At 44.5% G+C, this 15888-nt stretch overlaps 1 protein-coding gene across 4 annotated transcripts in view; it reads left to right on the top strand.

The window, feature by feature from the left end:
* Positions 1–15888, top strand: part of BEAN1 (brain expressed associated with NEDD4 1) — a 119360-nt gene that overhangs the window by 82905 nt on the left and 20567 nt on the right. For all 4 annotated transcript variants that reach the window (XM_073307956.1, XM_073307958.1, XM_073307957.1 and 1 more), the window contains one exon: positions 3389–3530. In XM_073307956.1, coding sequence (XP_073164057.1) covers positions 3389–3530 — 142 coding nt within the window. The remainder of the gene's footprint in view (positions 1–3388; positions 3531–15888) is intronic.

Here is a 15888-nt window from a genome sequence, read left to right as displayed (position 1 = left end):
CACTTTGCAGTGCACCTTATGGATAGCTTAACAAATGGGAAGCAGGCACACAGTTCACAGTAGCTACTTTTTATTTACAAATGAATTTTTATCCACACTAGTTTTCTACATCAGTGAGTTTAACCGCCTCTGTGAAACATGACTGCCCTTGTCAGCTCACTAAAGAACAGGCCTAGCCTGCCTCTGAGTAATGCTGACATTCCATGAAGTGCACCTGGTTATGGCGTAACCACCAGCAAAATCCCATAGTGGATGATGTCTCTGACATAAAAACAGACAGGCAATAAAATTGTCATCTTGTTGGCTCCTTAAGGGAGTCAGGGACAATTTGTCCTGGTTATTTTTGTTCATATAGAGAAAGCCATCGGAAAACTACAGAAGATTTTGAAAGCTCTGTCTGCAGCATTTATGGTGCTACTGTACATGAAATTGTGACTAGCTTTACTGGTAACTCTTACAGGACAAGAAGGGAGGTCTGACAACTACCATTAGAGCTGAGGAAAGAATACAGAAGTCCTTTATTAGATTGATTTTGCCTCTTCTGTTCACAAAGGGGAGGGCAAGAGGTGGAATCATCATGTCACTGAAGACCTGCTATTGTATTCAATTTCCTACTTAGTCCCCTGGGAACTCCCTTAGTTCTAGCTGCCACATGAGCTGAGCTGCCAGGAAAAGCTGCAGGAGGTCCTGGATAGGTGCATAAACCAACTGCAAACACTATTCCCTTAATAGAAAAGTCTGGAAAAGACCCCCACCCCAGGGGAATCCTACAGACTTTACCTCCCTCTGTAACAAGCCTTATCCCATTTATACTTAACACAATCCATTCATCTTCACTCTACCTCACCCTTCACATTCAGACCAGAATTTTTTAATGACACCATGGCCTCTCCTAAGCTAGTGATTAAGCAGCATCCTTACACATGTCCTGCTTTTAGATAAGACTAGGTATGCATTAGGCAATATTAATAGGAAAACACCTTGAAAATGATGCACCTCCTAGGCTTACTGTTCCCTCCGCTGCCCCACACGCACTCCTATCTTATTTTAGTGCATTGATTCATATATATTTTCTGAAGCTAAGGTCAGACCTTATTGCTCTGAGTAACTCTCCTTCCACAGAACACGGTGCCTTTAACAGTTACGATATATTTTTTGGCTCACTATATTGATCAGATGAATCATTATTAAAAATATGTTGGCTATTCTGCCTAAAAATTGACTTGACCTTTTATCACTGATCCCTTCATGCTATGGATTGCAGGGGGTATGTATTTTTATAGATGTTACTATGATGCCGTCACTTCAAACTTTTACACCTTTATTTCCACACACCCCCACACTCAAAAAGAAACGGTATTAGCTTTCAACAGCAGGAGGAATAACTGCATAATTTACAAATTACAACCCTGGTGTTTACTTTCCATTTTGTCGGTCCTTTCACATGAGCTGCCTTTTCAACCCAAGCCTCATTTTACTACCTAGCAAAAAAGAACCCCCCACTTTTGTTTTTACTTTCAAACTACAATTATGCAAAACAGTGTTTTATGAAGCAGTTCCCTACAAAATCTCTAGGAAGACATTAGCATTGCACTTCTTGAAATTACACACAAATATAGTTCCTTATTGTAGGAGTTAAGCAAATGAGTTGTGTAACCAGTTACCAATGGGAGCAGGTGTGCGTAGGGTTGGGGGGGCACAGAGGGAGAGAGGAAGGAGGGCTACTGTCCAGGCACTGGTGGGTTTGGGGAAAGAGTCCCTGATTAGGCTTCTCTGGGCACCAGGTTGCCCCCAATACAGTTAGCTTAATTCAGACCAGATGAACTCTCCCCTACAGTTCAGTTACATTTAGCCACCCTCACCCATCTGCAAGGCTCCACGGCTGCTGTCCCCATGGAGGTGCTGACTGCTAGCTCCTCCTCTTCTCCCCTCCCATCTGTGGAACAGAGAGGGTCCCAAGCTGCTCAGGAACAGACCGTTTTCCATAAGGGGCAGCCAGCCACTGAAGTCTCCCAGTATCTCAGGGCCTGCTCGCCCTCCCCTTCCAAGAGTAATCTAATGGTCTGACTTCCTACCTCCTCACCCCTGCCCTACCAAAAACAATGTCAGCTCCTGACTCCCCTCCCTAGGGGCATCTCTCTGGTGCTTGTAGGAAAGGGGAGAGGGGCCAGGAGCCTGGAACTGCTGGAGGAGAATCATCTCCTTGTTTCTTCAGCCAGCCAGTGCTGCTGCTGCTCCTCTGGCCCGGTAGGATATAGCCAGAGAAGCAGAGGCGATGCCAAATCTACACCACAAAGTGGTGCAGCTGAGAAGTCTGGGTGTAGGCCCTTCACCTGTCCACGGTTCCACACAGTCTATGCTGGTATTCTCTCCGTTATGCTACTAACCCCTGTCTCAGCGACAGCCTGCATGCAGGCAAGCCCAACACTGACTGCAGAGAAAAGAGCACCACCAGTTTACCTCTTGCCCCTTTAGATTTTGGCACACCTTGAGGTGTCAAACTTCCAATGAAAGACTATGCCCCTTTACACAGCACTCCTTGCTTGTACCCTGTTTCAATCAGTTTCCCGATATCTCTGTGGGAGCCACGTAAGGACTGCACTTTTGTATTTTGTTTTTTTTTTCCCCCCAGTCCTGTTCTCCAGTTTCTTTTCCCCTGTGCCTCCTAGTATTAAGGACTCAAATTTAAGGGATGTCTACATTGCAATCAAAAGTGTGACTGCAGCACATGTTGGCCTACTTGTGCTTGCTTTGATCTAGCTAGCTCAAACAATGACAGTCAAGCCGTAGCAGCATGGGCAGCCAGACAGGTTTTACAAGCCCATCCAGGACCTAGGATGTGTACTTAAGCTGCCACCCCTGTGCTGCTGCAGCAGGGTCACTGCTATTGTTATTCAGGCTAGCTAGAGCAAAGCTAGCTCAGGTATGTGTACCCATTCTGCCGTCACACCTCCGACCCGGAGCGTAGACATCCCCACAGATGCCTAAAGTTAAGCACCTAGCCCCTTATTTAGACACCTACATAGAAGTGATCTGGTTTTCAGAGATGTTGAATATATGCAGCTCCCAATAACTTCAGTGGTTATGGAGAAGCAGTGCTAACATCTGAGATTGTGTACAGACCTTGTATTCTATTTGGGTAGGGCATTAATAACACTCACAATTTGGGGAGTTCCACGGGGTGTATATTCCTAGCTCCACACCAGGATACATAGATTTAGTGGGCAGCCACCCCTGAGAGGGAATTGTTTTATTTCCTTAAGACCTGCTTGCCCCTAAACACCAACAATCCTGCTGTCTCATTTGTGGACTACAGGTATAAATTATGGCAGAGCTGCAGAGAAGCCACTATGGAGAAAAGACTCAGTATTAATTGCCTTTTTTATAGCTCCAGATGGCTTCTCCTACGGTGGCTCAATTGGAGAGCTGAGATCCACCTGCACAGAGGAGTTCCCACCAGCTTTTGACTTCAGTTCCGACATGGAGACTCTCTCTCAGGTCAATGTCATGTATCCTGACTCACCTCCATGGTAAGCACATTTCTGGGTTTCTGCCAGCCCTTTTTAGGATTGTTTACATATTATAGGTACAAGAGTGGTACGTTTTTTTTGCAAAAGAATGTTGTGATTATATTTGTATTTTGCTGACTGAGCCTGTGTGAAAAGGGACTGTTACTAGTCATAAGTAAATACCCCTTTTAAGTATTCCAAAAGAGGCAGTATAAATATATTTGGATAATCTGATTACCTTATACTAAAGACTATTAACAAGGACAAATAAAGGCTTGTAAACAGAATGTTTTGGCCACCATGTTGTGTATAGTAGCTCAATATCCTCAAATTGTGGTTGAGAAGACCTTTCTGGGAGTTCTTGGGGCCACCAGAACTAACCAGACATGTTCCAAGATAGGAGAGAATTGGATAAATGGCAGAGAAAATAGGTCATGATCAGATATCTTCAGTAGCAAGTCCACAAAATAGAAAAATGCAGAACCTGGTAAATAGGTACCACTAAGTCAGAAGACAGATAAGGTGTATAGACATGTGCGTAGATGTACAGCAATACGATCAACCTGCAAGACAGCTCCATGATTAGTACATGATTTGACCAGCATTGTGCCTGCTGGCTGTACTTGCTACCTGCTCTGTTATGCTATGGGGAGGGAGGGGGAAGCAAACAGCCAGCTTTATCCCATAAACCTGTTTTACAGTGGTTACATCTCCATTTCTTCTGGCTCTGACACCCATTTTTCAGTTTGTTGATCCCTCCAAAGGAGCTATTAACTATCTCAAAACCATACCAAGCAATAAATGCTTGTTTCCTGATATGTTTTTTACAAAGCACTTAGACTAGAAGTGCGAAATCAACCAGAACCCTGCATCTAAATCCATAGAACTGTACATCAATCCACTTACAAGTATACATTGCTCTAGGGTCCACTCCTGCAAACCCTTACTGATCAGAGCATATCCACTGACAGCGATGGGAAAGCTTGTGTGTAAGGTTAGCTATTTACTTTGAACCAGCTCAGTACTAGAAAATAGTGTTTTTTTATTAGCCAATAGTTTGTACAGGATTGGAAGTGCCATCCTCCCGTCAGAAAACTTTTTAACTGGCCCCTCAGGACATCCCTTGCATAAGAGGAATTGCCAGGTGGCACAGAGTTGCCATAATAGTTTTACATCATCCCTTTGGCACAGGGGTGCATGGCCAGAATCTCTCTAAGCTTTGGCAATCCCCAGCTGCATTTGGGCTCCTGGGGCCAAGAGCAACTTTGTATCATTTAGAGCAGCCCTCAGGGTTCTTTACAGTTTACACTGTACTTGGGGACCAGCCACACCTTGATTGACCAGGATCAGAGAGGCATAAAGGTGGCTAACAGCCACTTTCCCATTCCCTATCCCAGGCCTGAGCTGTACATATGGCCCAGTATGTGACTATGTATGCAAATAAACACTGATCACCAAATTAGCCATCAACTCTGCATCGTAATCACAAAGCAAGCATTCCCACATTTTTAATTAAAGTTTTTGCTCTAGTCTCACTACCACAGTAGTTAAATATTCAAGGCAGAAAACACTGAATATTTTTGACAAATATTCAAAAACTTAAATTGTATATCTTAGCAACACGGTTGGGGCCAAATCTCAGGAGGAGTAGAGTTTAGCAGATGGTTGAAAGTAAAATGTGGAGAATTACGTAGTGAGGCCTTTAAGCTTTCACTGAATGCATTATTTATTGCTGTGGGAACTTCAGTTCACAAAAGGGTTGCAATACATAATACAAAAACATTGGTATGATGGGTAAGTGTGACAGGGCACGACTCACCCCCACAGTGCCCCCTGCTGGCCACCCTGGGAATTAGCTCAGGGGGTTGCCACTATGCCCTCCTCAGGTGGTGTCTCCACCTGTAAGGGTATGTCTGCACTACAAAATTAGGTCGATTTTATAGAAGTCTATTTTTAGAAATCAATTTTATACAGTTAATTGCTTATGTCCCCACTAAGCGCATTAAGGTGGCAGAGTGTGTCCTCACTACCATGGCTAGCATCGACTTACGGAGTGGTGCACTGTGGGTAGCTATCCCACAGTTCCCGCAGTCTCTGCTGCCCATTGGAATTTTGGGTTAAGCTCCCAATGCCTGATGGGGCAAAAACATTGTCGCGGGTGGTTTTGAGTACATGTCATCAGTCGCCCCTCCCTCCCACCGTGCAAGCAATGGCAGATAATCCTTTCGCGCCTTTTTTCCTGGGTTACCCGTGCAGACGCTATACCACGGCAATCATGGAGCCCGCTCAGCTCACCGCTGCTGTTGTGAGCATTGTAAATACCTCGCGCATTATCCTGGAGTTTATGTGCAGAACCGAGCTAAGAGACACCAGCACAAGGACGATTGTGATGAGGACATAAACACAGACATTCCTGAAAGCACGGACTGTGGAAATTGGGACATCATGGCAGCAGTGGGGCTGGTTGATACAGTGGAATGCCGATTCTGGGCCCGGCCAACAAGCAGAGAGTGGTGGGACCACCAAGTGTTGCGGGCATGGGATGATTCACAGTGCCTGCAAAAATTTTCCTTGAACTTTGAGAGTTACTTTTCCCCGCCCTGAAGCGCAGGAATACCAAGATGAGAGCTGCCCTGATAGTTGAGAAGCGAGTGGCAATAGCCCTATGGAAGCTTGCAAAGCCTGACTGCTACCGGTCAGTCGGGAATCAATTTGGAGTGGGCAAGTCTACTGTGGGGACTGCTGTGATCTAAGTAGCCAAGGCAATCACAGACATTCTGCTATCAAGGGTAGGGACTCTGGGAAACATGCAGGTCATAGTGGATGGCTTTGCTGCAATGGGATTCACTAACTGTGGTGGGGCGATAGACAGAACGCATATCCCTATCTTGGCACCGAACCACCTTGCCAACTAGTATATAAACCGCAAGGGGTACTTCTCAATGGTACTGCAAGCACTGGTGGATCACAAGGGACGTTTCACCAACATCAACGTGGGATGGCCGGAAAAGGTGCATGACGCTCACATCTTTAGGAACTCCGAGCTATTAGAGCAGCTGCAAGATGTGACTTACTTCCCAGACCACAAAATTACTGTTGGGGATGTTGAAATGCCAATAGTTACCCTTGGGGACCCAGCCTACACCTTGCTCCCATGGCTCATGAAGCTGTACACAGGCAGCCTGGACAGTAGTAAGGAGTAGTTCAACTATAGGCTGAGCAAGTGCAGAATGGGGGTAGAATGTGCCTTTGGATGTTTAAAAAGCTCGCTGGCGCAGTTTGCTGACTAGGTTAGACCTCAGTGCAACCAACATTCCCATTGTTATTGCTGCTTGCTGTGTGCTCCATAATATCTGTGAGAGTAAGGGGGAGATGTTTTTGGCAGGGTGGGCGGTTGAGGCAAATCGCCTGGCGGCCGATTTTAAGCAGCCAGACACCAGGGCGATTACAAGAGCACAGCTAGGCGCGCTGCGCATCAGAGGCTTTGAAAACCAGTTTCATGACTGGCCAGGCTACAGTGTGACCGTTGTGTGTTTTTCTCCTTGCTGCAAACCCACCCCCTTTGTTGATTTTAATTCCCTGTAAGCCAACCACCCTCCCCCCCTTTGATCACAGCTGGCAAAGGAAATAAAGTAACTATTGTTTTGAAACCATACATTCTTTATTAATTAAAAAAAGTGAGATAACTGACAAGGTAGCTTGGGTGGGGTGGGGGAGGAGGGAAGAACAAGGCCACATTGCTTATTGTAGCCACACTACAAATCAAAACTGTTTGAATGACAGCCTTCTGTTGCTTGGGCCATCCTCTGGAGTGGAGTGGCTGGGTGCCCGGAGCCTCACCCCGCCGCATGGTTATTTGGGATGATCCCTTCCCGCCTCCTCCCACTGCTGGCTATTGTCGGGGATGATCCATTTTAGCCAAGCACAAACCACCCAGCATGAATGGGGTCCTTTTACTGTTCCCTTACAAAAATTCCCCTATTTCAAACAGGTGACCATGAATGATATCACTCTCCTGAGGCTAACACAGAAAGATAAGACTGAATGTTGCTTAAATGCAACTAAAACTCAGGACCATTCACTGCCATGCTTTGTGTTGCAATGATTCCCGACTACTTGCTACTGGCTTGGCATAGTAAAGTGTCCTACTGTGGAGGATGAAATAAGGCAGCCCCTCCCAGAAACCTTCTGCAAAGGCTTTCAGAGTACCTCCAGAAGAACTTCATGGAGATGTCCCTGGAGAATTCCCACTCCATCCCCAGACACGTGAACAGACTTTTCCAGTAGCTGTACTGGCCGCAAATGCATCCCAATTCTTCAGGGCAAATCAAACATTAAACACTATTGCTTTTAAACCCTGTACTGTAGTTACAAATGTGCACTCACCAGAGCTGCCTTCTCCAGCTTCAGGGTCAGGGATCCCGCCTTCAGAGGGTATTGGGTCCAGGGTGATGAAAAGGTCCTGGCTGCCAGGAAGAACAGATTCACTGCTTATCTGCTATACATTCTCCTCCTCTTCCTCATCCACAAAATCCTCCTCCCTGTTGCGTCAGACTCCCCCCATTGTAGGTGTCCACGGACAGTGGTGGGGTAGTGGTAGGGTCCCCCCCTAGAATGGCATGTAGCTGATCATAGAAGCAGCATGTATGGGGCTCTGACCCGGAGCGACCATTTGCCTCCTTTGTCTTTTGGTAGGCTTGCCTAAGCTCCTTAACTTTCACATGGCACTGCTGTGTGTCCCTGGTGTAGCCACTCTCCACCATGCCCTGTGCAATTTTGGCACATATATTGGCATTTCTTCTTTTTGCTCGGAGTTCTGCCTGCACAGATTCTTCTCCCCATACAGCAATCAGATCCAGTGTCTCCCTTTTGGTCCCGCTCGTTTGCGATTCTGGGGGGACTGCATGGTCACCTGTGCTGCTGAGCTTGCCACACTGACCAAACAGGAAATGAAATGCAAAATTGCCCAGGGCTTTTCCTGTGTACCTCATCAGAGTTCAAAGTGCTGTCCAGAGCAGTCACATTGGAGCACTCTGGGATAGCTCCCGGAGGCCAATACCACCAAATAGCGTCTGCATTAACCCAAATTTGACCCAGCAAGGTCGATTTTAGTGCTACTCCCCTCACTGGGGAGGAATACAGAAGTCAATTTTAAGAGCCCTTTAGGTCGACAGAACGGGGTTGGTTGTGTGGACGCTGTCATTTTAAAATCGACCTAACGTGGCTAAATTCGACCTAACCCCAGAGCGTAGACAAGGGCTAAAACCCATGTCACTCCACAGACCGCAGTATCCTCTTCTGTGCACAGCCCTCTGGCTGCGCCCCACTCTGTTTTCTCCCCACTTCCAGGGGAACCAGCTGTCTAGTCCATTCACTTGCTGCTGTGGTCTCCTGCAGCCTTCGGTCTAGCCCCTCACCTCAAGGGGTACTGCACTCCGAATACTGGCCACCCCCTCTAAGGCAAGTGTGGGGAAAGTGTGGGGGGGGGGACAGTCTCACCGGCTACTTCAAGCCCTGACCCAAGGACCCTATAGCCAGCAGCCATGTGCTGCTGCTCCTCCTACTCCCGCTGCGTATTTCCCTGAGCCATTTCCCTGTAGCCCTAGCACCTTCCCGGCCCTTTTTATCAGGGGCTTCAGTCTGGCAGTCCTCGGGCTGGTGCTCCCTATTGCTCCCCTGACCCTGCCCAGCACTGCTCTATCTAAGACAGCCAGTCCTTCTCCTTTGTACTCCAGGAAGAGACTGCCCCTGCTCTGTTGAGCAGTCCTCCTTATATGGGCCAGCCTGGCCCTGATTGGCTGTTCCAATAAAGTTTCTCCTGATTGGCTGGCACTATAAGCCCTTTCCTCATTGGCTGCCTCCCACGCAACCTCCCCAGGGTGGCTTTAACCCCTTACCTACGAGTAAGGGTCAGCCATCCCATCACAGTAAGATTCAGCATCGCCACTTTCATAGCACTTAAATACCATGGCCACATGGCATAATGTTCAAGCGTCTATTTTCTGACTCTTGGAGAGCATTAGAACCAGCCAAGTTATTGTGATTTGGATTGAGGACTCTTTTCCATGACAATGGGTACTGAGAGGCGCTGTGTTCTACTGGGTTAGGGCTGGGCCTGCAAGCCAGGGGAAGAGAATTCTAGGTCTAACTTATTTACTGTTTGTCCTCATACAAGTCACAATAAAATTTAAAATATTAAGCACCAACATTGCTATGTACTAAATAAAAACATTGAATAATAGGTATAGCAAAATGTCAGGGTTAGCTGAATTACTGGAGTTTCTCCTTCTAATTCAGAGAGGAACATGTAATGTAAAAGTACTCTAGGGTACCAACAAATCAGTAATGATGTTGTGGTCTCAGCATGAGGGAAAAGAGGTGAAGAACAGAAATAAGTGGCAGCCCAGAATAGGAGTCATTGCATTAACAGCAGCGATAAATTAAAACCTCCCTAGCACATACCTGAAGTGATTGGAGTCTATGAGTGTTCTAATGCCATGGGCAAGCACCAGAAAAGTTTGTTTCAATTTGCAAGGTTGTTTTAAATGTTTTGTCCTGTCAGAGTCAGAAGTGCTACATCACCCCCAAATATCAGGTGTCACTGAGTTGAGCATTCTTGAGTATATTATTTTTGCTGAAAACATCCATCTGAAAAATTCCTGGGAGCAAGACTGGAGCCACTCTATGCCCAAAGGGTGACTATAATTGTTTCAGACTATCATTTCCATTAGGTTTTGTACTCAGGTCTTAAACCAGAGAGAGAGAGAGATTAGGTAGTTTGTTTGGAGAAAACCAAGAGCATAAAATAGATTTCCCTTTTTCTGCAATTAGGGGAGGGCTAAATGTCGTGCTAACCAACCATGAGCTGGAGGAGAAATGAACACAGACTCTGCAATGGGTGCATCATTTGTAATCCCAAAGCTAGACAGCATCCCAGGATCCGGGTGTGCCTGAAATATGAGGGATGTGACCTCCAAGATCCACAGCAGGGAGATTATTCAAAAAATCTCTCTGGTACTGCAGGTGAATTTGTAAAGCCATGGCATTATTCAGATATGAAAGAACACCCTGAAGACCAATCCTACAAGCCCTTACCCAGGCAGATAGCTCTATTGAAGTCAATGGGACTGCTCATCTCAGTAAGATTTTGCACGATCCGGCCCATGCTACTGGCACCAGGACCAGTGTTACAGGGCAGCAAGCAGGGCAATTTCCCTGGGCCCCATGCCACAGGGGCACCCACGAAGCTAAGTTACTCCAAACATACAGAGTCACTGTGGGTAAATGTAACCGAGTATTACAGTAATTTAATCTCTAAAAATGGAAATAAATCACACTTAAGCAGAGGTTTTTAAACTGTGAAGTACAGCTCAGGCTTGGGCTTCAGCCCCACATGGCCACAGCAGGGTGGGAGCCCACTCCTTAGTTTCTACCCTGGGCCTCAGCAAGTCTGACGCCAGCCCTGACTGACACCCATTCTCAGGTTAAATTGCACCAGTCCGAGGGAAGACAACCTCCACATGAAGCAAGGGAAAGGGTTGCCTTTGTGAGCAGAGCATAACTTTCCCTAGAAAACAAGACTAATACAGCCGAAGAGAACAAGGATCTTGAGGAATTAAACCAAAAACAAAGATTAAAAAAAACAAAGGAATTAAACCAAAAACAGCAGCCAAAGAAAAAAATTACAACTAAATACAAGGTAAAAAGTGTTTGCATACAAGCATGTAGGAATAAAATTTTACAGCTGCCTACAGCCCCAGAGAGCTGTAGCTCAGGATTGCCAGGGCAGAGGGACAGCCCAGCCATGTCCTCTTTCTCCTGACTATGCCATCTGCATGACTTAGGAGTAACTAACCTGAGAATCCCACTACATAAGAGAGATCTTCCTGGGGCCAGCTCAGGCAGCACAAAGCTGTCCTGATGCAGAAGAGTATTTGACCTTGTATATTTAGCTCAAGATCAGAAGATGAGCATTAGTAAGGAAAAAACAGAACCGAGATACCTGTAAATGCAATTTGACCTTCCTCTATATCTCATGAATCTCTTTCACAGAAAGACAAGATTCCACTTGATGTATCTGGTAGGCCAAACTGAGCAGTGAAGAGCACAACACCCTAGATTTTCTAGGAGAACAGTCCACAAAAATCAGTCTACACTTGGCTATAGTTATGCAAGGTGCCGCATCCACACACAGCTGTCCAGTAGGATGTCCACTGTAGAATACTATTTATATAACCTCTAATTGGAAAATTTATGAAAAATGCTTTGGTATGTTAATTTAATTGCTTTGATGTCTGAGCTGCAAATCTCATTTAGGGCTCAATTTGATTATCGCTATAGATGCTTTTTCTAATCATTTCTTACATTAGATTTAGAGGAATACCAGGCACTCAGTTTTGTCATAGTCCTACCACACTCACGGGGCAGTTAAACAGAAGCAGTTTGGTCAATTTGTCTTGACAGCCCTAAATATATGGTGCTCATATCCATAAACACCCCTTTAGGAGATGTAATGACTTTCTAATGAATATGAGATCTGCGTGAACGTCTGTCAAACTGATTTTACGTGAGAAGAAAAAAACTGACAGGTCTTAAACGAAAGAATCAAAATGGTACTTGGATGCACCTCATAGCCTGTTCCTATCATATACAAATAAGTTTTACAATGCTGGGGCAGTTTTATATGGTGTTATGTCATAACAGAGGCTTCAAATGTTTTGGGATAAAACAGGGCAAGATATTTACTTCCAAGAACTCTAGCCATTATTGCTGAGAAAGAAGATCCATGCCACCTGGCACAAAGAATCCAGAGCATGGAATTCTCTTCCACAAGTGTTACAAAAAAAAACAAACATAACCAAACACCATCAGGATATAATGCAAGATCCAGCCCTTTGCCAGAGGTCACCCATCACCAAAATATGAATTTGCAGCGTGCAGCAGCCGTTGAAAAAGCTAACAATGTTAGTAACCATTAGAAAAGGAATAGATAATAAAACAAAATATCATAATGCCACTATATAAATCCATGGTGTGCCCACACCTTGAACTGCATGCAGTTCTGGTAACCCCATCGCAAAAGAGATATACAAGAATTGGAAAAGATATAGAGAAGGGCAACAAAAATAATTAGGGATATAGAACAGCTTCCATATGAGGACAGATTTAAAAGAGAGACTGTTCAGCTAAAAAAAAAAAAAAAGAGCAGACTAAAGGGGAATATTATAGAGGTCTATACAATCATGACTGGTGTACAGAAAGTGAATAAGTGACTTCAGAGGGCTTTGAACCAGATCCTTTGCCTCTGTTTCTCAATTTCTCCTGTAAAATGAGTCTAATATCATCTACCCCAAATAGATGCGGTGAGATGTCATTAATGTTTGAAATTCAGCGATAAAAGGCACACTGTGGGTGTGAAACTCAGAATCAGCCTAACTGTGCTCCCATTTGAGTTAATGATAATATTGTTAACACTGAGCAGTTTTGAAAAACTGCACCCTAGAAGTGCCAACTATTATTAAATGCAATATGCTGCAGCACTAAAAGCAGCAATACCTCATAACCCACTGGCACCCCAAGATTTTCTAGCCAGAAATCCATTGCACTATGCAGTATGGCCACAATAAAGTTAAGAGGCCCTTGATAGTCAGAAAAAGTAAGTAGTTGCCCTCCTAGAAAAAAAAATCCTTGCTGAGTTCTCCTCTGGTTTTCCACTGGCTAGAACATGTTACCTACCAAACTGGATATTTCTGTCACCTGCTGGAAAACTCATTTTTAGATTAATCAAAACAAAGCCCTTTCCGAGAAGCATGATCCTATTCAGAACTTTACACACTCACCCATCATAACGTGGGTTATTTTTCAGAGGTCCTCAGATATGAGAGGACACCAACAACTGCAACGATGATATATTAAAATGAATATTGGTGTCTCTTAGGATGTTTATATCTCCATGCGAGGCCTGGTAGTTCTAATGGAGGTAAACGCATAATGGATTATTTTAAGAAGGCACAATTTTCTTAATTGGTTTTGATTACTGTAGCAGTGCCCATAGCTTCACTGCCCTTTATAATGGTAATGCAGACACTCACTAAACACTGCTTATCAAGGGTTTATAATTTGTATGTAAAACATTCTTTCCAGGCTGAAATTTGTCTCACAAAATTTTCATAATAAAATGATTGATTTTCTTTGGAACATATTTATTTTAATTGCTTTGGTCATTTTAAAGCTGCATGACAATATACAAAATAGCAATTTATCTAGTTAAGATACTGGCTTGTATGTGCTTCCATTCCATTTAAAAGCTCTCGTTTGACAAAAACAATCTTTAATATTCTATACTTTGTTTTTATAAAAATATTAAATGTTCATGAGCCACAACTGTTTTCTGCAAGACTTTTTCCCCCTCCCTGCATATTGCAAAATAAGGCCCCAGTCCTGCAGCTTTTATTCATCCAAGTAATCCCACTGAAAACACAAGCCTAATATTTGTTAGGCTCCAATAATATACTACATGCATCCCCCAGGACTGGAGGACTGGATCCCAAGTACAGTACTTTATCAGTAGGACTGTTCTAACTACATTATGAATGAAAAACATCTACAATCAACTTCAATTTTTGAGACCAGACTTTTTTAGCTGACTATTAACTGAGAGAACAGAGGCACAGAAAAGGTAAGTGACTTACACAGGGACCAGTCTCTTGCAGAGATGGGAACAGAACCCACACATTCAGGCATCTGCTTGCACCACACCCCCCACATCTTTCTACTCTCCAGAGTCCTGGACAGTCTAAAATGGGCATTACCATCATTATTTGTTTTTGGTCACTACCAAGATGTGGTCAGCACTTTCAAACAGAGAGTAGGTACAATCCCTGCCCTGAGGAACTCAGAATCTAGAGACAGTGTGTACACTTACCACAACACCTTTTCTAAGTGTAAGGAAGTTTCACAATCAATTTCCTGTTAGTAGGATCAGAGTTTAAATTGCAGGTTGCCTCCTCCCCTTAACATTCATGGATTCTCTCACTGTTTAGGTTCCTTTTCTCAGAATATTCTGTGTTCTCTAAGATATGTAACAGCTGCTGTTTATAATGCTATTTTGTAAACTCTGTTGCAAAAAGACACCAACAGTCAAAAGAAGGGGATTCATTACCAAGAAAGGCTAAAGAAACAACTAACCACCATTTCCCCGCACTGTTCTGCTTTTAACTGCTCTTTGTTTTTCTTTCAAGTGTGTTTTCCCACCTGCGAGGGTTGGGGCTCCCCTGAGTCCCTACCAACCCGATTCAGGTTGTTTGTAACGTCTATCCCCTGTTTGTAGGGCACAAGGGGTTTTCCAAACAAAAGAAAAAAAAGAAAGATCCTAGTCTCTCTCTTTCCCTTGAGAGGAGGGGAAAATCAGAGCAAAAGAAAGGCAAAGGTGATCTGTCCCTCAGGCAGTCTTTTGGGGTTACCCATTTAGGGCTTGGCTTATCAGCTAGTACAGTGTCTTTTATTAGGGCTTATCTCCTTTATACTTTATCCTCCTGGGTACCTGCTTTATAACATTTCAGAGGCAGCAAGGCCTGCAACTGTCTCCCATCTTAGCTAATCTGGCTGTGGGGGGTCAGCAGTCCCTGCAGTACAGAAGTCTTCCAATTCAACCCCCACCCTCCTCAGGTGTCCCTCTTTAAGCTCTCCGCCCTCCAGAACATGCAAGCCTTACAGCTGTGCCTGATTAGTGCTAAACCAGCCCAGAACAGCTTATTAGTCTCCTCTCTACTAGAGTGAGTGCATGCCTTCACACCACCTTTTTATTTGACTTTAATTAAGCTTTCCAAAAGACTTATGAGTCTCACAAGCTTATTCACTGAGAGGAGATAGCCAGTTTCTCACAGTTCTAGAAAAGAGAGTCAGTATTCTTTAAAAGAGAATTTTCTGTTTGGTTATAGCCACCTGTGTCGTGCATGTGTGGCCAGCTTATTGAGAGGTTGATCTGTCTGTCAACAGAAGAACACCCATTGATTTCCGTGAGTGCTGGATCAGGCTCTCAAGCCTCAATCCTGTATGGCTGGGCATGCCATCAGTTCTTGTTGAAATCAGCACGAGCTGAGAGATCCCAACACCTTATTGGCTGGCACTTATCATTCCCAAACCTTTACCACATGCTGATGATGGCATTGCATTAGAGTCACACTGTCATGATTCAGCCTTTTCAAGTCAGAGGATCATCATATCCCTGGAACCATCAACAGAACTGGAAGGACAAATCATTGATTCACTTCTAATTGAAGTCTTATGGGTCCTGCTCTTGCTTCACAGCTTTCCTTTGTTTACAGTTTGACTTTCACTCAACTTCTGGGTCTAACATTATTGAGATTGTGTTACTAGA

This window comes from Lepidochelys kempii, chromosome 12 (genome assembly GCF_965140265.1).
Source record: "Lepidochelys kempii isolate rLepKem1 chromosome 12, rLepKem1.hap2, whole genome shotgun sequence".
In the NCBI taxonomy this organism is placed as follows: Eukaryota; Metazoa; Chordata; order Testudines; family Cheloniidae; genus Lepidochelys; species Lepidochelys kempii.
The sequence above is the reverse complement of the archived record's forward strand: the minus strand, read 5'-3'. Positions and strand labels throughout refer to the sequence as shown.